General features: G+C 40.4%; 1 protein-coding gene across 3 annotated transcripts in view; it reads left to right on the top strand.

Moving 5' to 3' along the window:
• inpp5a (inositol polyphosphate-5-phosphatase A) overlaps nucleotides 1-18,858 on the top strand; it is a 137,726-nt gene that overhangs the window by 38,594 nt on the left and 80,274 nt on the right. For all 3 annotated transcript variants that reach the window (XM_022743827.1, XM_022743829.1, XM_022743828.1), the window contains exons 3-4: nucleotides 12,052-12,152; nucleotides 12,509-12,596. In XM_022743827.1, the coding sequence (XP_022599548.1) occupies nucleotides 12,052-12,152; nucleotides 12,509-12,596 (189 nt within the window). The remainder of the gene's footprint in view (nucleotides 1-12,051; nucleotides 12,153-12,508; nucleotides 12,597-18,858) is intronic.

Here is an 18,858-nt window from a genome sequence, read left to right as displayed (position 1 = left end):
CTGACCTTGTTGGTTCATTATTGTTAACACACGTCACGTCATAAACTCTAAATTTAAAAGTGTTGTTTGTAAATGTGAGAATATAATGGCCACACTGTGCACTTCTTTATGTGCTGTATTACTTCTCAGCTTTTACCATTGCAACATGTGTTATCAGAATTGTAATCTACATATTTTTACACATCATCCTTCCTTAATTTGCTACAGTAGTATAGTGGAGGACACATCAGGCCTACCATATGTCTCTATAGCTTCAAGTGTTGTCATGAGACTGTGGCCAAAAAAAACCCTTCAGGCTATTTCACGTGATTGTCTTTTCAGTTGGAAGTTCTGTAGATTAAGTCAAGTGAAGGCATGTGCTCGCAACATCCTTTCTGCAAAGAGAAAATCGAAATCTAGTTCTGCTGTAACCTACGCTGCACACGCTTTCCGAAAAGCTTCAATGCATGTTTATTTATTTATATCTTTTCCTGATCGGCCTATCCTGTTATCCTTTTTAAACATCTTGCAGACTAATGTTCGGTTTAGATGCTGTGATCGTATTCACCCTCACCTTTCACATGCACTGGTTTTTCAGAGAGCCAGAGCTTGAGCTCAGTCATGTTTCATATCTTACCTTTTCATCTGCATAGGAACCTCTGACTAACCACAACTCTTTCCACTGGGGTAAGGGAAGTGAGGCAGCTAGAAGTCAAACTGCTGTCTGAAAGTAACAGACAGAGAGAAGAGAGAGAGACACTGATAGTTTTGCTACGGTAACCAGGATTTTTCTTCACAACTCTGGTGTGGTTGTGAGACAAATATATTGTGCAAACTTTTTCATTAAATTGCCACATACAGAGAGCATATTTATCTATATTAGAGCAGATAAAGTTAATGTAAATTTAAAATTAAGTTTTGCTAAAAAAAAAAAGGCTTTATATCTTTTTTGTGTTTTGACCGGTGTATTTATTTTTATCTGCATACATGAGCTACGATACATTTAGACATGGAATAATTTGGAGCTGTATGATGTGATACAATGCAACCTGATATAATTGACATTTCAGTTAAAATTTAAATAAGTCAATTTCACAAAAGTAATATTCCTTACCTTCAAGTAATTGAATTAAATTTTTTTTATATAAAAAACCAGGGATTCCCAACTCTTCATTACTTTATGGCACCGGAAACAAAAGTAAGACATGTATAATTTCAGAATTACATGTGATTGAGTTTATTACTTTTTCAATAGACATAATTAGGCAAAACAGACTTACTGCATGAACAAACATTTTGACATTATGAATATAAACTGAAGTCTATCTCACAAACCCATGCCCAGTTGTCTCACCATGGCAGTTATTCAGCAGGAGAAATGTGAAAAACACAGTAGTCATAGCTCTTCAGTGGATTGCAAAGCCCCTCTAACACTGGAAAAAAAAATATTATTACATTTTAGAGCCAAAGAAAATGGAAAAGGGGATGAAAAAAATAATTTTGGTGTGTCTGCTCTGAAGGGAGAGCAATGAGTATGCTGTTGAAGTAAAATAATAATCATAATAATTCGGCCAAGAACGAAACTCAAAAGTTGGATTAACTAGTAAACTGTGTGCAGTATGGTTAAATGCAGTGCATGCTCTCAGTCGACAGTAACAGTGTGCAGCACTAGCAGTCACAGAGTACAGCTAGTGACAGCATTATGCTCAAAAGTGCACTGTAATAATTTATTTTGTGTTGAGGGGGTGAGAGAGTGTGTTTGTTGGGGCGTTACCTTGTCATGGCGAGCTGCAGTTTCAGCTGACATACGTGTAAATATCCTCTCAGCGCCATGGTCACTCTGGAAGGACAAAGCTTTGAAGCGAGGGTCTAGAGCAGATGGGAGGTATGGAGGTCATGGGGAGGTGTGTGCACCAACTCGTTGTTAAACGCCGTCTTCGTCTCAGTAATCAGTGCCTTGACTTCATCCGATGTTTTAAAGGGCTTTTGAAGGTTGAGGGGGGGGCAGTCAATTGGATTGTTGGCTGCCCGTCCCGTCCCGCTCGTGCTTGACCGGTGCCATCAACTTGACTGTGTCTTCAGCATTGTCGATGTCATTCTCATTAAAAGACTTCACCTCCTCCCCTCTTCTGCGCTCTCTTAACATGAGTGTGGTCACTGCTCCAAAAAGCGCTCTAATGTGTCATGGGAGCTTTTCCGTCAGGTAGATGCATCTCGAATGAGCTTGTGGGAAGGTCATAGCCAGGTCCAGCTCCTGCTGGTTCTCCAGTAGGATTTCAGCTCCCTTTATATTGTGATGCAAAACCCCAACCACCCAAGGTGAGGGGTCATCTCTGCTTCTGCTCATGCTACAGTCATGTTTTTGGCATTGGCAGTTACCGGGGGCCTGTTCTTTGTCAGTCAACACATGCCTTTTTTAGTAAAGCGCCTGTGTTTTTCCTCGTGTGTGATTCATTCATTCATTCTTTACTTTGATACACAGCTCTGGCTCACATTTGTCAGTAAAATGCTGTCTATTTGGTATCTTGTACCTCAGCTCTAATAAATTTACCATGTCACGAAGTCATCACTCTCAACTACTTCTCTGATGTTCTACAGATTTTACAAATGGCCAGACTTTTGTCCAATTTTCATTCCTTCTTATGAAATTTGACAGTGCACTGTAAACATTGTCAGCGAGTTTACTCTCATATAAGGCCAAAGATCAATGTGAGAGTCTCTTGTTGTCCTCTTTACCTTTGAGAGTGGAGACACTGTGCAGAATTAGCAGCAAAGCTACAGTCAGCCAGTTAGTAACTTTAGAATGTTCATTGTACATTTAGGTTGATCCAGAGGTCAGCTTATCAACGTTGTCACATCTTTAATGCTGTTTGCTGTCACCACAACTGGACCCATGAAAGAAAGAGAGATAATGCTAATTAGCAACCGTCATTTATATAATGTGCGATTAACTCTGTCTAACAACACAAGCTGTCAAGTGCTGTAAATGGAAAATGCCGACCCAGAGACCTGAAGAAGACCTGATCTGATTTTGAAAAATGTAAAAATATGCACAAAAGCTGCAGTATTTTTATAGTCTAGTTTATGTTTCCTTACACAGAAAATTAGAAGAATTGAAATTTGAATCCACCAGAGTCACTTCACCAGTATCAAATCCTCCTCCTAATCATTAGAATGAATGAAAGTAGGTCTGGGCTATACAGCAATAGAGTCAAAACAGATGAAGGATCCTGCCGGGTTAGTGACCAGGTTACACACCAAACAAACACCCACCAATCTACACTCAATACCCCACATTAACAAAGTGAAAACTTGTTTGTATTCTCCAAACTGTGGTCGAGAGGGTGACACAGGAGTGGATTTACACTCCTGTCCCATCCCACTCCCACAAAAACATTCCTGTCCCGTCCCAGCCCCATGGCACACCCCCCTCCCCTGCTAACAGAGATGCCTCTAGTCCACATCGGTTACTGCAGCACAGCAACTCAGACAAGTGTGTGGCCAAAATTGATTGAGTAGTTCTAATATAAGATGGAGCACCGGTCAGAGTAGACAGCAGAGGATAAAGAAGAACAACAGAAAGACTTGCGTTATGTTTCAAATGAAGAAATGGTTTTCATTCATATTAGAACTGCATATATAAAAACTGACCTATATCTATTCTGGTCCGATTTCCTGTCCCGTCCCAGTCATGTGATTGATAGTGAAATTGACTCCCATCCCGAGGGAATCGCACAGGAATCCCAAAAAATTACTACAAAAAGCACTACTGTGCTCAGGTGCATTCTGTTTTATTATTATGTTTTTTTTTTTTTTTTTTATTTATTGTTGCTTTTATTATCCTTGAGATGTGTCTAGAACTTCACTGGCAAATTGAATCGATTGGGAATAGTTTAGCCGTGTTATATAAGCCCCACCAATTCACGAGAAAAACCAAGCCATGAAACCCAAGGAACTCTGCAGACCTGCACAATAAAATTGTGCCAGAGGAAAAGAGACATTCATGATAAATTCATGGAAAGTTAAGAAAAGATTCAGAGAGAGGCTCACACTGCTTCTTTTCTTGGATGTTGTATTATGTCGTTGATCTACACTTCAATTATATTGTTGTCGTTTTTGAGGGAATGTTTTTCTGCGGTTAAAAGTCAAACATATGTTTTGTTTTAAGCGTCTCTAATATAAATACAGGAGCTCTTCAATGAGGAGAAATAAAAAAACATATTTTAATAGGCACAATATGTGTACAAATGCAGGCATATTTGGTCTTAGTAGCTGCTTGTGTAACCTGTTTGCTCTTAGTGCCTGCATTTGTGCACATATTATTGAAAAATATAAATATTTTATGAATGTTTCTTTTCTTTCCTCTGCATTGAACAGCTCCTCTTCTGTTCTCTACCTGCTACTGCCTGCAATGCTTCTCTATAGACAGTGCGGCAGTGGTTGGGGATTAGCTGGAAAAAGTGGTTAGTTGAGACTAGTATGTAAACCAAGTAAATAAACGGTAACTCAAACACTCTTGAGAAAAACACACAATCTTATTTACCATTCCCAGGAAGCACTGGTCCATTGGTTGTGACAGAAAATATTTTAGACTCACCCTGAACACACACACTGACTATCATAATTCTGTTAAGCCTCAAGCCTCATACAAGAATACTGTCTGTCACATTCAAATATTGTCACAAAGACATAAATATGTGTATTTGTTGTATAAAAACATAATATGGTGGCTGATAACTCAAGTTATTTAGACGTTTAAACTTTGTAATAATACCAATAATAATAATAAAAAAATTATGTAATAATAATGTTATCTAGACTTCTTTTATTGCAGTGAATCTGTGGTCAAATGATACAGTAATGCATTGCCTCATATAAACTCAATAAACATTATACAGATTATATATGACATAAGATTTACAACAAAGATGTGAATACTGAGTGTATGATTAGGTTTCCTCGTAACTGCCAGACAAGTCATTTCATTCCACTTTTAAAATTGAATTTTGAATTCTCGCTTTTCCTGTAAGGAAATAGAAAGAATAACTATACTCTAAGTATTGTGCATAATTTTCAATTTTTTTCAAAATTGGATGTGTTAGTGACTATTTGGATGTGTTTTAAGCTTCAAGCCTATTGGTTGGTGCTTTTCACGCCAGCAGGTGACTGACATCTGAGGGCTGGCATAGCTAGAGACATACTGTAAACTTCATGGGCGTGCTACTGACTGGAGAACATCATAGCAATGTGTCGTCAAGTACAACTATTGATACAAGATGTTTTTCCCCTTTATCAACTAGCTCACATAGCATTGGTTATCAACCATTGGCAATTTAAGACGTCTATCCCTTTTCAACATTCAACGTTTGGGAGGACCTATTGAGCTGCTAAGTTTGTATTCCACTTGAAAAGTGAAAGCTAGCAAGCTATGCTAACTGGCTACCAGTCAGAAAGTGGTAGATAGTTAGCCTAGCCTAGCAGCTAGTTAGCACAGATTCTCGACAAACGTCACTCTTTGTTCATCTTGCTTCATCACCTGTTGAGTCATTGATAGCTCCTGCACACTGAGTCATGTGCTTGTATGTGTTTTGTAATGAGTCTTGCCAGAATTAGCTGTGTTTCATTCATTGACCAAAACTCAGATGTGCAAAAAAAGTGATACTGTCAGATGAGACATCCTTCAAGAGAATGGTACAGGCCTGGATGCTTGACCCCTACAGAGAGGGGGTCCAGTGGCTCTGTTATGCTGTGGGGGGGGCATTTTGCCATTTTTCCCCTTAGACAGGGTTTCTGCAGGTCCTTAAAAAGTCTAAAAACCAATAATCTGAATTTTATTCTTTTTAAAATGTCTTAAATAAGTTTTTGACAGGGTTAGGGTTATATAGTTCTGTATTCACAACATCACTCTGCACTAACGATTTAACTCCTGCAACTCTTTCTATAGTTGTCAGGACACACAAGGTCAGCTCATGACGTTAACCTTAACCATCACAAATCAATACTTACCTCTAACCCTAACCTAAATCTGTCCTGAACCTTAAAAAGTGTCAACTCAAACAGCCCTTTGAAGTTAAACATTCATGTTAAATGTGAATAAATTAATTTACTTTGCCATCTGGGACTCTTGACATTCCCTCTTTGTACTTTTTTGCCAGAATGGATGTGAAATTTGTCTTAAACTGTATTCATAATGGTTTTTAAAAGGTCTTAAATTGAACTTGTTAAAAGCTGCAGAAACCCTGCTAGATGGAAAGGCCACTGTAAATCAATACAGTGTTGTTCTCAGTGATCACCTTTATCCTATGATGAAACATTTCTATCCTGACGGGAGCGTTCTCTTCCAGGATGACAATGCCCCCATCCACAGGGCCTGAGTGGTCAGTGAATGATTGAGTATGAAAATGACGTGAATCATTTGCCAGGGAAACACTGCCGGACCTGTTTTTGTTTGAAAACTCTGGGGTTGCGCTGTAGTTTTGACAGGAAGAAACAGAATTTTGGAAACAATGACGCAGACACCCGCCTCGCTTCCTGATTATTTTTTGTTAGTCATGAATACCAAACAGTGGTGAGTGCAACATGGATAACGACCAAATGTAACACTACTGATTTATTTAATCACTTGGAGCACAATCACATTGCCAAATAGGAAGAGTGCAAGGCTCAAAAAAAGAGAGAGACCAATAAGTGCCCGAGTAATTGTTCATTCATCGTAATTGAGGTAAAAGTTTGAAATAATCATGATATTGATTTGAAGTCATATTGCCCAGCACTATCTCAACCCAAATTAAACACCTGTGGGAGATCTTGACCTCGACCTGTTAGACAGCACTCTCCACTACCTTCATCAAAACATAGATATAAAACATCCATTTTAAAAAAAGTCCTGTGGCTGTATCAGTCATCAGTGTTGATATTTTCAGTGAAACACCTCTTGGCTATCTATTTGTTAATGCCTCCCTGTGGTTTCCATGGAACAGAGTTGACAAGTGGCATTCCTGGAACCTGATTGGCTGTAATCAACAAATCTGAATTGCTTCAGGCTTAATCTAACCAGGCCAACAAATAAAACGGCATGCCTCAATTGGCTCGGATACTGATCTTTGAAAGCGGTTTATGACGACCCCAATTTTCAGACCGACTAATCTAATCTATTAAAACGGCCTCATTATGCCAAAAGAATTTCCCCTCATTTGCTACAGTACAGCAAGTTACAGAAGTTAGAAAACACATAAACAAACACCTGCGTAGCTGCAACTCCTCCGTGAGTCTTTTCTACTTTACTCTTTCTTCTTATTATCACAGCCACATGTTGGTGATTCCAGTCTGTATGTTTTGTTTGGCCCTGTGGTTATTGGATATCATGACCATAAAGCATGCCTGTGTGTGTGTGTGTGTGTGTGTGTGTGTGTGTGTGGAGAAGCATGTCCTGGTTACCGCTATTGAGGAATTCTGTTTGTGTTGTGCCGCTTAGAGGAAGGTATCATGTCTGTTAATGTGTGTGTAGTGACAAAGAGGGTAAGATAAGCATGGAGAGGGAGAGAGAGAGGGAGAGAGAGAGGTGTGCCCCTGTGTGAACCAGGCGGGCCTGTAGCCTCATGCCAGCTCTGTGCTGCTGATGGCTGACGTCATGGAAAGAAGCATCAGACTCTGAACTCAGCATGGCTGGGAACAACCAGCAGCGACTGCTAGAGTTAACTGCAATCAGCCATGCTGCGCTAGCTCATCGTGACCCCTGTGCACACACAATACACTCACTGTGTCGTCTGGTCCGTCGCTTCACCTCCCCTTTCGTCACGATCTAAGATGTGTTTTAGATAGAAAAACCAGAGCGGACGCGAAAAAGAAAAGCACTTCGTGTGTCCGATACAGAGCAGTGTCATGAATTCTGCTTTCAGTTGCTGGCAAGAATCCAAAAGGTGTTTCACACAGGAAGACTTTGGTCTCACACCCAATAAATTGAATTTGCACTGTCACTTTAATCATGTTGGAGCATCCTGTCACCAGGAGGCATTTGAAGAGACTTGAAACTGATGTTGCCAATTCACACTGTAACACCCCCCGAAAATGACGCATGCATCACTGCTCCAAGGCAACTGTATGCATTCCACACTCAGTCGACTGCTGCTGACATACAGGCTTTTAAGGGAAGAGCCGTCTCATTCTTTGTTGATGCGTCAAAATGAATCGCAACATGGTTCCACTGAAACATCCTGGAAAATAAACAATAGAAGCTGTTAAACTGGCTTTTATAGAGCTGCAATTACAGTGAGGTTGTGCAATGTTGTGTATTGGTACCTGCACTCCCACTGCATGTCTTTATGTATATGTCTGTAAATCGTGGCAGTTGCAGCTTGTTTCCTTCAGTTATTCATTGGGAACTGCCCTGCCGATCATTCCTGCAGCTAGAGGGAATTCCTTGAAGAAAAATAATTATTTATTTTCTGACACACCTTGGTCATAATTCATGAGGATGTTTGCACCAGCTACTGTGGAATCTGCCACAGCGTTCGCTCTTTCTCCTCGTTTGATCCGTCTCTCGTGTTCCCTTTGCAACTGTGTAATTTGGCTTATTTTGCAGAGGGTGTGTTTCCCGACAGAGCCTCTTCATACCATGCGTGTTTGGAGCAGTTTAGACAATCTGTGCAGTGGTAACTTGTTTAGTTCAGTTTATTTAGGCAGGTAAAAGTAAACTGATTTTGCACCAACATGTCTGCAAATGTCGGTCTCTTTTCTGAGAGACCTGCAGCACATTTCTGTGGGAGTCGGACTCTAATCTAAACTATTTACAGGAATCTGATTTTCAGGTTGTAGGGGTGTAGAGGAACAGATATTGACATTTGGCAGCCGACACCTACTCATACATGTACAGCCTGTTATAACTAATTGAAACAAAGTTTATGTTATTACTCATTCAGCTTTTTCTTGAAGTGTTTTTGACCGGTCTGAACATCAGAGACAGTGAATTACAGGAAAGAGTGCAGAGCCATCCATCAGGCTTAGTTACTGTTAACGGTACAGATATGTTTCAGTGTTGCTGGGATCACAAGTTACCAGAATAAGTGAACCAGCTGTGGGCGAATTCTTAGGGCTTAAATTTAGTCCTTGGATGAATTTTATTGGATTGAATGAATCTAAATAAGGTGAAAAGCGAAACTATTTACCATTATTATTGGGAGGCTTATGATACATTTTTGCTTTTCTCAAAGCCTTTGTTTCTCATTTCTTTATTTCTCATGCCAGTGAGTCCAATCAAATCATGTTTTATGACTCTCTCCCGGTCTCAGGATATCCCAGTCTTTTACATATAAGCAAAGCAGGGTCATTTGCCTGTTCCACGTGTGCAGTAGACTGGGTTAAATGGGAATCCGGCATCGCTGCTGCGGTAGTATAAACAGTGCTTTGCATTGCACCACACTGAATTGGATAATCCCACAGCTGATTTGCATTGGAAACTTCTCTGGACAGTCACAGGCCAGTGATTGTGTCAGGTCCCCACATACAGTCTTGTGATCTGTAAAGTGCAGAGATGCACAGTGCTAAAGGTTAATTGGGTCTTTAAACAAAATAGCCAGTCTCTAATTGTATTATGGGTCCTGAAGCCTCTGTTGAAAATCAAAGCCTACCTAACGTATGTATGTAATAGAATTAAAGCCTTTTGATTTAATTGTATAATTCTTAATAGAAAAAAAAAACAACTTCAGATTTTATTCTGAAGCCCCATATTTCCCATTCCATTGTATGTCCACAGAAGCTTGTGAGTCAGTAACCACACCACAGTTGAATATTAAAGCAAGTATTTTACACAATATGCAAAAAAAATCATATTGTAATTTCAGTTGGAATGGTCATTTTTGCATTTAATTTTCGTTGAAAAAGACATTAAAATGATGATGATGATGGGATTTTTGTTGGGTCCTGTACCAAACAAACATGTTTCTTTACGTCTGGAGAATATGATTTGTATGGTTTTCAATTAATTGTGCCGCCCTAAGTAAAGCAGAAGAATCCTTGTTGTACATCATCTCACAAACTCCCCTGATCTCTCTGATTATTTCGCATGTCCAAATAGGAACCATGAAATCGGACTCTCTGATTAGTCCTCATCAAAGTCCCTTTCTATCTAGTAGGTGAAATCTGGTGCACAGTGCAGCTTTTGACCTTTATACCAGACATACAGGAAGACAAGAACAAACTGTAAAACACCAATTTCATTTTCTTTACAATAAATAAGGTGTGCGGGTTGTGAGGACTAAGTCCAACAACCTCTACTCTTGATACACATTTTACCTCAACCGCTTTCAGTTCACACACTTCACTATCTACCACCTCAGCTGACACTTTCAGGACTTCGACTGACGTCGTTTCAATTCTTGAACTTCAGCTGAATCCTCTCCTACTTTTAGTTCTTTCACTTTAACTGACACTTTACTCAATGGTCACACTTAAGTTGGCACTTCAGCTACATGAAGTGCTTACGAATTAAACTGGACACAAACTCGTCAGTGTCTGACATCCGTGTGAGGTTGAGAATCGGTCTCATATGGCAGCGGTCTGTTCGTCAAGTCAGCATGGCCAGACAGGCTTTTCTCACCACAGCAGCTGTCACTGTCTGAGGGCTGAGAGACCACTACTGTTGTTGCCCATTATAAAATCATGTTTTATAAATGCAATATTTGGCATGTTAATATCTCAACTGTCAACAGAATTTCTTGTTAACAGTGGTTAATTTAATAAGAAAGTGTTCGCAGGTTCCTCTGAATAAAGTAAGGTCAGTGGTTAATGCTGTTTGGTTTTGGGCTGATAGCGCTGGTAATTCTGGTAATGAAATTACCACCTGTCCGTTTGCCAACATAGACCTGAATTTACAGCCTGGAAAGGTAAATAGAATGCGGCCGATTAACACAAGCATGTGCATGTTAGTGTGTGCACACATATACACGTCCTGCACGTCACATTTGAGCCTGACATTAGTTGCAAGCTCCTTGAGAGTGTGACCTTTTCTGGTGCGAGTTGATAGGTCCACTAATCTTTCCAGGTTTGAGCCGCTGTATGTCCCCGCTGCTGGGTCATCGAGCTAAGTGACAAGCCATAGGTTGATGGAAAATCCATAGTGTTATTGCCATACATTACTTTTATTTGATTGGGCCTGTAGTGAGGGCATAATGCAGGGCTGAGGTGGGGTGCTGGTGAGGTAGCAGGGCTCTGTCAGGGTCCAGGGACCATTTGTAGCCCCTCCACCCTCCCCTCCTGATTCCCGGTGACAGTGATGTATAGCCCCTGCCTACCATCCATAGGCCGGAGCCTGTGAGTGCTTGTGAGTGCTGTAAATCACTCAGTGGTATTGATTTTCCATTAGAGGTCAGCCGCTCTGAACACCTCTGACAGGGCGATCACAAACACCCCGTCATGTGTTAAGAGGGAATGTTAAAGGAAAGCAACATGAGGTCATGTGACTCTGAGATGCAGCATGCAAGAAGTGAACGTTACCACTTTTCACTTTTATGTGTGGAGTCACTAATTTGTCTGAATGACATAATTTGCATGCAGGTTTACATTCATTTCACCACAATCCAGCCTGTGTTTGCTGGAGTCTTGCCCGTGCTCTAATAAGTACTGCTGACATATTCCTGGAGCAGAGGAGTTGTTATTGTGAGTGATGTGTCAGCACAAGTGGTGACGTGTGAGCATCTGTCACACCCTGCTGTACATACAGATCTGCAGGCACATCCCTGGTGGTGGATGAAGAGGGGCCGACATTATGCTTGTGGAACAAGCTCACTAAGTGCCTTCTGCCTACATTAGCGTGGCACTTTGTCTTGTGTAAATATAGTGGCATGTCACAGAGTTGAGTTAGGAAGAATTGTGGAGGCCCAGGCGCCGCACTCGCACAGGTTTTGCGCTCGGCCGAATAATTCAACTTAAGTTTTGTTTATTATGAGCGAATGGGCTGACTGCAGTGTTGTTCCAGCTATTATGGATGGACCTGTAATGAAAAAATAAAGTGCAGAGGAAGAACTGTTTGTCCATTTCCCTCCTTTTTGACCTGTCTTTCTCTCTCTCCCCTCACAGACAGTACAGTCACATAAGCCTCACTTCTTGGCGGTGCATTGTCAAGAGGTGGGCGGGAAGAATTATGAGGAGTCCATGTCACACGTGGACAGTTTTGTCAAGTAAGTACTGGGCTCATGATCTGGTTATCTGTAGTAATTATTATGACCATAGAGGTAATAGCTGAGCAGCTTCTCTGATAAGGAAACACCCATTTGCCTTGTGGAGCAGGCGGGAATCTGTGTTAAACTGAGCGGACTGCTCCCCCCACTGGTCGCATCGAAGCTGTACGTCAGCTCAGCAAAACGTATCTCTTTCTGTTTCTCAGAAGGAGCCTTCCAGTGTAAATCAAGATAAATATTAACTTGATTGATTTTAATTATTTTAAATGTTGTTCAACTTGACGAACACTTGTTTGGATTTGATTTACATTTCCTAATATATCTGTGTGTGTGTGTGTGTGTGTTCTGTGCATCAGGGAGCTGTTGTCCAGTGATGCCATGAAGGAGTACAGCAGAGCTCGCGTCTACCTCGATGAGAACTACAAATCCCAGGAGCATTTCACTGTAAGTCCTGCTTCACATACAGTATTAAGTAATGTTTCTCTTACACACTGAAGATCACAGACTAGTTACTTCAAACAGTGTTGTCAAAATTCCACACTGCTGTAAAGCCTGAAAATCCTACAGTTAAAAATGAATTCAACAAGAGAAGCAACTTTCCACATTTTTTTAAAAATGCGTCTCTGTATCAGGGGTAGTAACAGCACCAGATATCGAGACAAGTTTATGTTAAGTAGTACATTCAGTTTTGACAGACCCCCATTTCTCTTTTGTTTTAACACCACTAACGAGGAAGTATCTCAGACAGTGACGGTGAACACGTGTCAGCAGTCAAGTCATTTTGTGATCACAGCTCTTGAATTAGGACACTGTGGTGGAATTTTTTGTTTGCTTGTGGTTGATTTGCAGTAGATAGAACAAAAACACTGTGTGTGAGCGCATGTTAGGTGTGAAAAGGCCGAATCCAACTGTCACAAACAAGTTGAGACAACGTTGACCATGGTGTTAAGTGTTTGGTTTTGAACGGCATCAAATTTGGATGTAAATTCAAGAACGCATCATCTAAGGGGGTTTGGTCTATCAAGATGTGAATACAGCATAAACTAAGAACTGCAAACATGATACAAGAGCTGCAAACATTCAGAAGCTCTTTGACCTGAAGCTGTTAAGAAATGCAACATATATGTAGGTACTTCATGGGATCTACTCATCAAGTATATTAGCAAATAATTGCTTAGAGTAAATAGTGGTGAACAAGACTGAATATAGTGTACTATGTTCCCACGAGCTGTAGTAACAGTATACGGCCACAGGATGGCAGTAGACATCTGGAAATAATTTATTTGTCAGCGCTCAAGTTAAAATTACATGTCAAAGTTACATGTTTTGGGACTGCTTATCTTTTTCCTTTATCTTTTTTTTTTTTTCAAGATTTGTCATCAAATAATAAATTAATTATAGTTACTTTTAATGAACAAAAGTAAGTTTGAATGCAGGTCATTTTAAACCAATCAATATACAAGCTTAAAGCACTTTGGCTTAAATAGTGAAACTAAAGTCAATTCAAATATTTGAACTTGACAATACAAGTTTACACCGTCCAATGAAAGATGCATATTAATGTCCTATAATCTTCATATAAAACGTTTCCTGTTTAACTGACACAATCGTAAATATTACTAACATCTATGAATCTAATAAGGCCATGTATGAAATTGTCCTTATTACAGTAGCTTTTAATCTTGGTCATTCATCTATTTACCCACAGCTCATCAGCTGTGTTGACTATGGCCTCTTGGTGGAGCCAAATACTCAACACTAAACAACAGCAGCAGCAGCAGCAGCAGCAGCAGGTTTAAGCCCTGTGCTCTGTGATCATCCTGTGGATTACAGCAAGCATTGATTCAAGTGTAGTTTTATGTCTATGCTTTAATTGACAGACTGTGGGTATGTCAGATGATTATCTCTGCATTCCCAGGTGATTATGTAGAAAAAAGGACCACAGAATAATAACACGCTGACGGGCTCCTGATATGGACTGTGTGCCAGTTGTTCTGTGATCACTGAGTTGTGTCTGTCATGGTTCTCCTCCATGTTTTCGGCCTTATCACCACGCTACACTGCACCTCCACAAACGCTCATAAATCACGGCACCCGCTGAGTCGCATTTGCTCTTTTCAAAAAAATATTACAAACATTGGCCTTTAGAAAATATAATCATCTGCCATTTCATATAAGCGCCGCTAATATCCCAGCATTATGAGCTGTTTATTTAATGGTGTTTGTCTATAGATTAACCTTTTTGTTGTGTTCTCATTTTCATCAAATAGAGATGGCAGTTTGTGCTTCTCTTTGTGAACCAGTCAGTGGAAAGAGAAACATCTGATGTGCTTTCTATGATGTTGATATTGAAATCCTGGCAACAGTAAATATGAATAGACTCTTTCTCACACAGGGCTTGCCATTTAGCTTTGATGACATCACCCATATTTGTTTTCTCAGTCTTCGATTTTTTTTCTCCCCCCGTGCTCCGGGGATAATTGTTTGTTGTCTGCCCCCGCCTGTCAATTTTCAGATAATGTAAGTGGGAACACTTTTCTGGGTCCACTTTGTATGAGTGTGTGTGTGTGTTTTGTTGTGTTTTTGTATGCAGTTAAATGTGTGTGTGTGTGTGTGTGTGTGTGTGTGTGTGTCTGTGTTGGAAGTAGACAAGTGAATGTTTTGGATGAGCGGGAGTATAGTAATGTAGCGAGTGTATGGTAAAGGCCGGTCACATTGTTTACATGCCTGCCCAGTGTGAGAGTGTGTTTGAACTGTGTCAGTGACAGAGAGGAATGTGATTGATAAATGAATGTGTGAACTTCTGTTATGAGAGACCCTTTGTTTATTACAACTGCGATTAAAGCTGAAGAATTACTCAGTCAATTAGGTGATGGACACAAACGTAATCAGCATTTTTTTTTCTAAGCAAAAATGACGGAAAAAAATCAGGAGAAGGCGTGAATATTTGATGCTTTTCTATGACAGTAAATTTAATTGTTGATTTGTGAAAAGAAGGATCTGGGGAACTGTGATGACTTTTTTACTATTTTCTGACATCTAATGGACCGAAGACTAATTGAGAAAATAATTGTCATATCATTGGTAATGAAATTGAATCATTAGTAAAGTCCTAATTGTGATTAAATTTGAAGAAATGTTAACAAGTGGACTTGGGTCTTTTTGAATGACATTAATTAAAATACTGTAGAAATGGATCAACCAAAAGTTTGAAATTCTAGAGACAGTTAAAAAATCAATTAATTTGTCAGAAAAGTGGATCTGAAATTAACCTTTGTATTATTTATTGAGGAAAAACATCCGACATATTACCCATCAAATCCAACACAATCAAAAGTTCAGCGTAGAGGCAGGAAGAAGCTGTAGCCTTGTTTGTTTCCTATGTGTTAATTCCCTCAGATTATACATGCTGATAATTTCTTGATGTTGAAATGCTACATGTCGCACCTTGATGCTGAATCCGAACAATGAGAAGTGCAGGCGAGCTGGAGCTCCTCCTCTCCTCCCAGAGGAAGGCAGCTGTGATGGGGAAGAGCTTGACTGACACGTCCCCCCTACGGCTGAGCCCGGGCCTGGTGTTTTACAGCCCTGTTAAGGTATACAGCAGGTAAAATGTCAATTAGGAAGGCCCGCCCTGATAACTCAACTCCCAATCCACTTGTTCTTGGCCATTAATATTTATCGTGGGCCTGGCCCTGGAGCTGCAGCCCATGTCATCTAGAATGATGTGCGCTTATGTTCCCGCTTCCTGACACACACTCTGATACTCTGGTGTCTGTGCAGTTTAACAGAAACGCCTGCAAAAGCTTCATGCACAAACACACGCACACATACCACTGTTACACGGTCTAATCAAGCAATGCACACACACAAGACAGTGACACACAGCGGCACACACTGCCTCCTCAGCCCTCAGTTGTTCCAGGGCATTTTAATGGGAAATTAAAGGCATCCCTCATGTCTGTGGTCTGCAGGACAGGAATGAGAGCAGCGACAGAGGATAAATCAGGCTCTGTGGCTTGACAGGACACCGCTGTCTCCTTTTACCCCATGGCTGTGTGTGTGTGTGTGTGTGTGTGTGTCTGTGTGTTCTTGCAAACGTTTTAACCCTTGGAGACAGTGTTATAATATCCAAGCACTTTGTCCCATCTAATTTGTGTCATGGATCTAGTAACACTCACACTGAAAGTTCAAATCAAGCTGTTGTGCATGTTTGCAGTTTTTCATTTAATTAACATCAAACAGAGTCATTGTCTTATGTCCGAATCCACCTGCAGATGGTGAAGAGGCTTCAAATAAAAAGCAGGTAACAGTCAGGTGTGAATCCGGACTTAAAACAGGTTTAGATTTGATTATAGTGTGGTCGCAGTGGGCATGTATAGTAATGTTACACTGTTAGGAATAAGGAGGTATAACTGTTAGGCTGCATGTGAACTTAATTTAACTCAACATTAAATTAATTTAATGTGAAGTAACTTGCATTTTAAATGACCAAGGTGGTGTCTCCTCTGAAGTAAATTGGCAACAACACATTTACAGTGAACAAGCTCCTGTAAGACGGTCAGATAATTGGAGGAGCACAGGGTGGCATACAGTGGGAGTCAAAATTCTAATTTGTATATAATCTGATTTCATAAAAAATGCATTTGAAGAGCAGTACAGCAAATGAAAGGAAGAAAGGCAAAAACAGCAGTAACAGAAAACTTACATGCTTACAGGGAACTTCATAATGCTTCGTATAGTAGTTTTGTTGTATGCAGAGCTTACAATGATGATAACGGCTTTTTAATTCTAAGATAAAAACAATTTGATTTTGTAAATACAGATGATGCACAGAAGACTGAGTTTGCTGTTGAAATATGAAACATTTAATTTAGCCACTTCTTTGGAGAAATGAGAAGAAAAGGCTCTTTGTAGGGATAAACTTTTTGCAGCGTTTTTCTTTCACCTGCTGTTTGGTGATTCAAGCGATTTCAATTTTCTCACATATATATACGTAATTAACTGTAAATTCTTATTATTTTATAACTTAGGGTTTTAGTTTGGTTTTGTACCAGCAGAAGATAAAATGTGGTGTTTCTAATCCCCATGCAGGACATGCAAAGAAAAACTAAGAAACTACTCAACAGTAATGATTAGGACACAAATAAATTATGGTATGAGAAACAACAAAAATGTCTTGAGTCGTGGGTACAAGTCTCAGTCCAGCAGATAAACTGTTCCCTTCTTTTTTCGTGCATAAATAGTGATTGCAGTCCCATCAGATTTAGAGTCTGCTCTCAAGCTCATTTTGTTGCAGCCGCCAGAGGAGAAAGTTTCCTTGTCAGAAGTGGATCATAAATCAGCAGTGACAGTGTAGAACAGACCCATGCAGGTTAAACAAAAGACACACAAACAAAAAAAAAAACAAATCATTATTGAGGCTTTGAGTCTTTTAAAAGAGAAGTTGCTGGTTTCACCCCTTCAACAGCCACATGTTGAGTCCATGAGAAACCCCACCTCTAGTCACTTATCTTAAATGTACGTCTTTCAGCAAAATGATTAACAGCATCAGTGTCTAATTTTTGCCTTTCCTGCTCAGTCTGCGTCCTGATCTCTGGTCAGCAGAGCAGCCCTGTCAGTAGCTTCCAGCAGCTCAGCCTCACTCTGCTCCAGAGGTGAGTCCTTCATTCTCGAGCAGGCAGCGTGCTGTAATGCAATCATCAGTACCGCTCTGCTCGGCCAGGAATTTATGAACACTTAGTGTCCCTCTGTGCTGACAGGGCCTCAGCGTGAGTGCGTTTACGGTATTGCCTAGAAATGCGTGTCACTCGCATTTATCGCCTTGTTTTTTTTTTCTTTATAACTCCGTCTTATATCACCCCCCTGTTCCACCTTTTTTATGACGAAACAAAACTGGGTTGCATATAGAGATTATATACTTTCCAGAGAAAGTGGGGTCATAGAGAAGGGGTCTCTGTGCACAGTCTGTTGGTTTTTACACACAGGAGTTAACTAGCAGGAGCAGCCCTCCTCCTCCTCTGTGCTCTGTGTTTAAAAAGACTGCAGCAGGCATATAAAGCAGGTTAAAATATTGCAAACTAAATCTAAGGAGAGCTCCTATTTCAATATGGTGAGAAGTACGGCACTGACTGAGGCCACTTGAATGGAGTAGATGTCAGCTTGGTAATATCGCCGGGCCATAACTCTCCTCGGCCATCAGTCATACTCTCAGGGCAGACATAAGTGCATACACACACGCACTCACACATACACATAGTGTCAAAGCCTAACAAACACCCACGCAGGAACGCACATTGAAAAACACACACACTCTGGACATGTGTTGAGGGACAATCAATGAAACTGCCATCAGACTTGAGTTATGAGGCAGAGAGAGTGGGCATTCCCCATGTGAAAATATTTTGACCGAAAATGTAGATATAATTAATGGATTGTGTAAAGAGGTGGAGAAATTGATGCATTTATTATGAGGAGTCAGATCTGTAGAACTGAGCCTCCTGCCCTCCTGGATCACCCCTGCACTGGACCTGAGCTGCTCTCTCACACACACACACACACACACACACACACACACACACACACACACACACACACACACACACACATACACACACACACACACACACACACACACACACAAGCTTCTCCTCATAAACAGCGCTCTGATAAAGTGTTTACCTGTCTCTCTCTCTCTCTCTCTGTG

This window comes from Seriola dumerili, unplaced genomic scaffold (assembly GCF_002260705.1).
Source record: "Seriola dumerili isolate Sdu_G_001 unplaced genomic scaffold, Sdu_1.0 BDQW01000073.1, whole genome shotgun sequence".
Classification (NCBI taxonomy): domain Eukaryota; kingdom Metazoa; phylum Chordata; class Actinopteri; order Carangiformes; family Carangidae; genus Seriola; species Seriola dumerili.
Note: the sequence above shows the minus strand (reverse complement) of the source record. Positions and strands in the feature narration are given on the sequence as shown.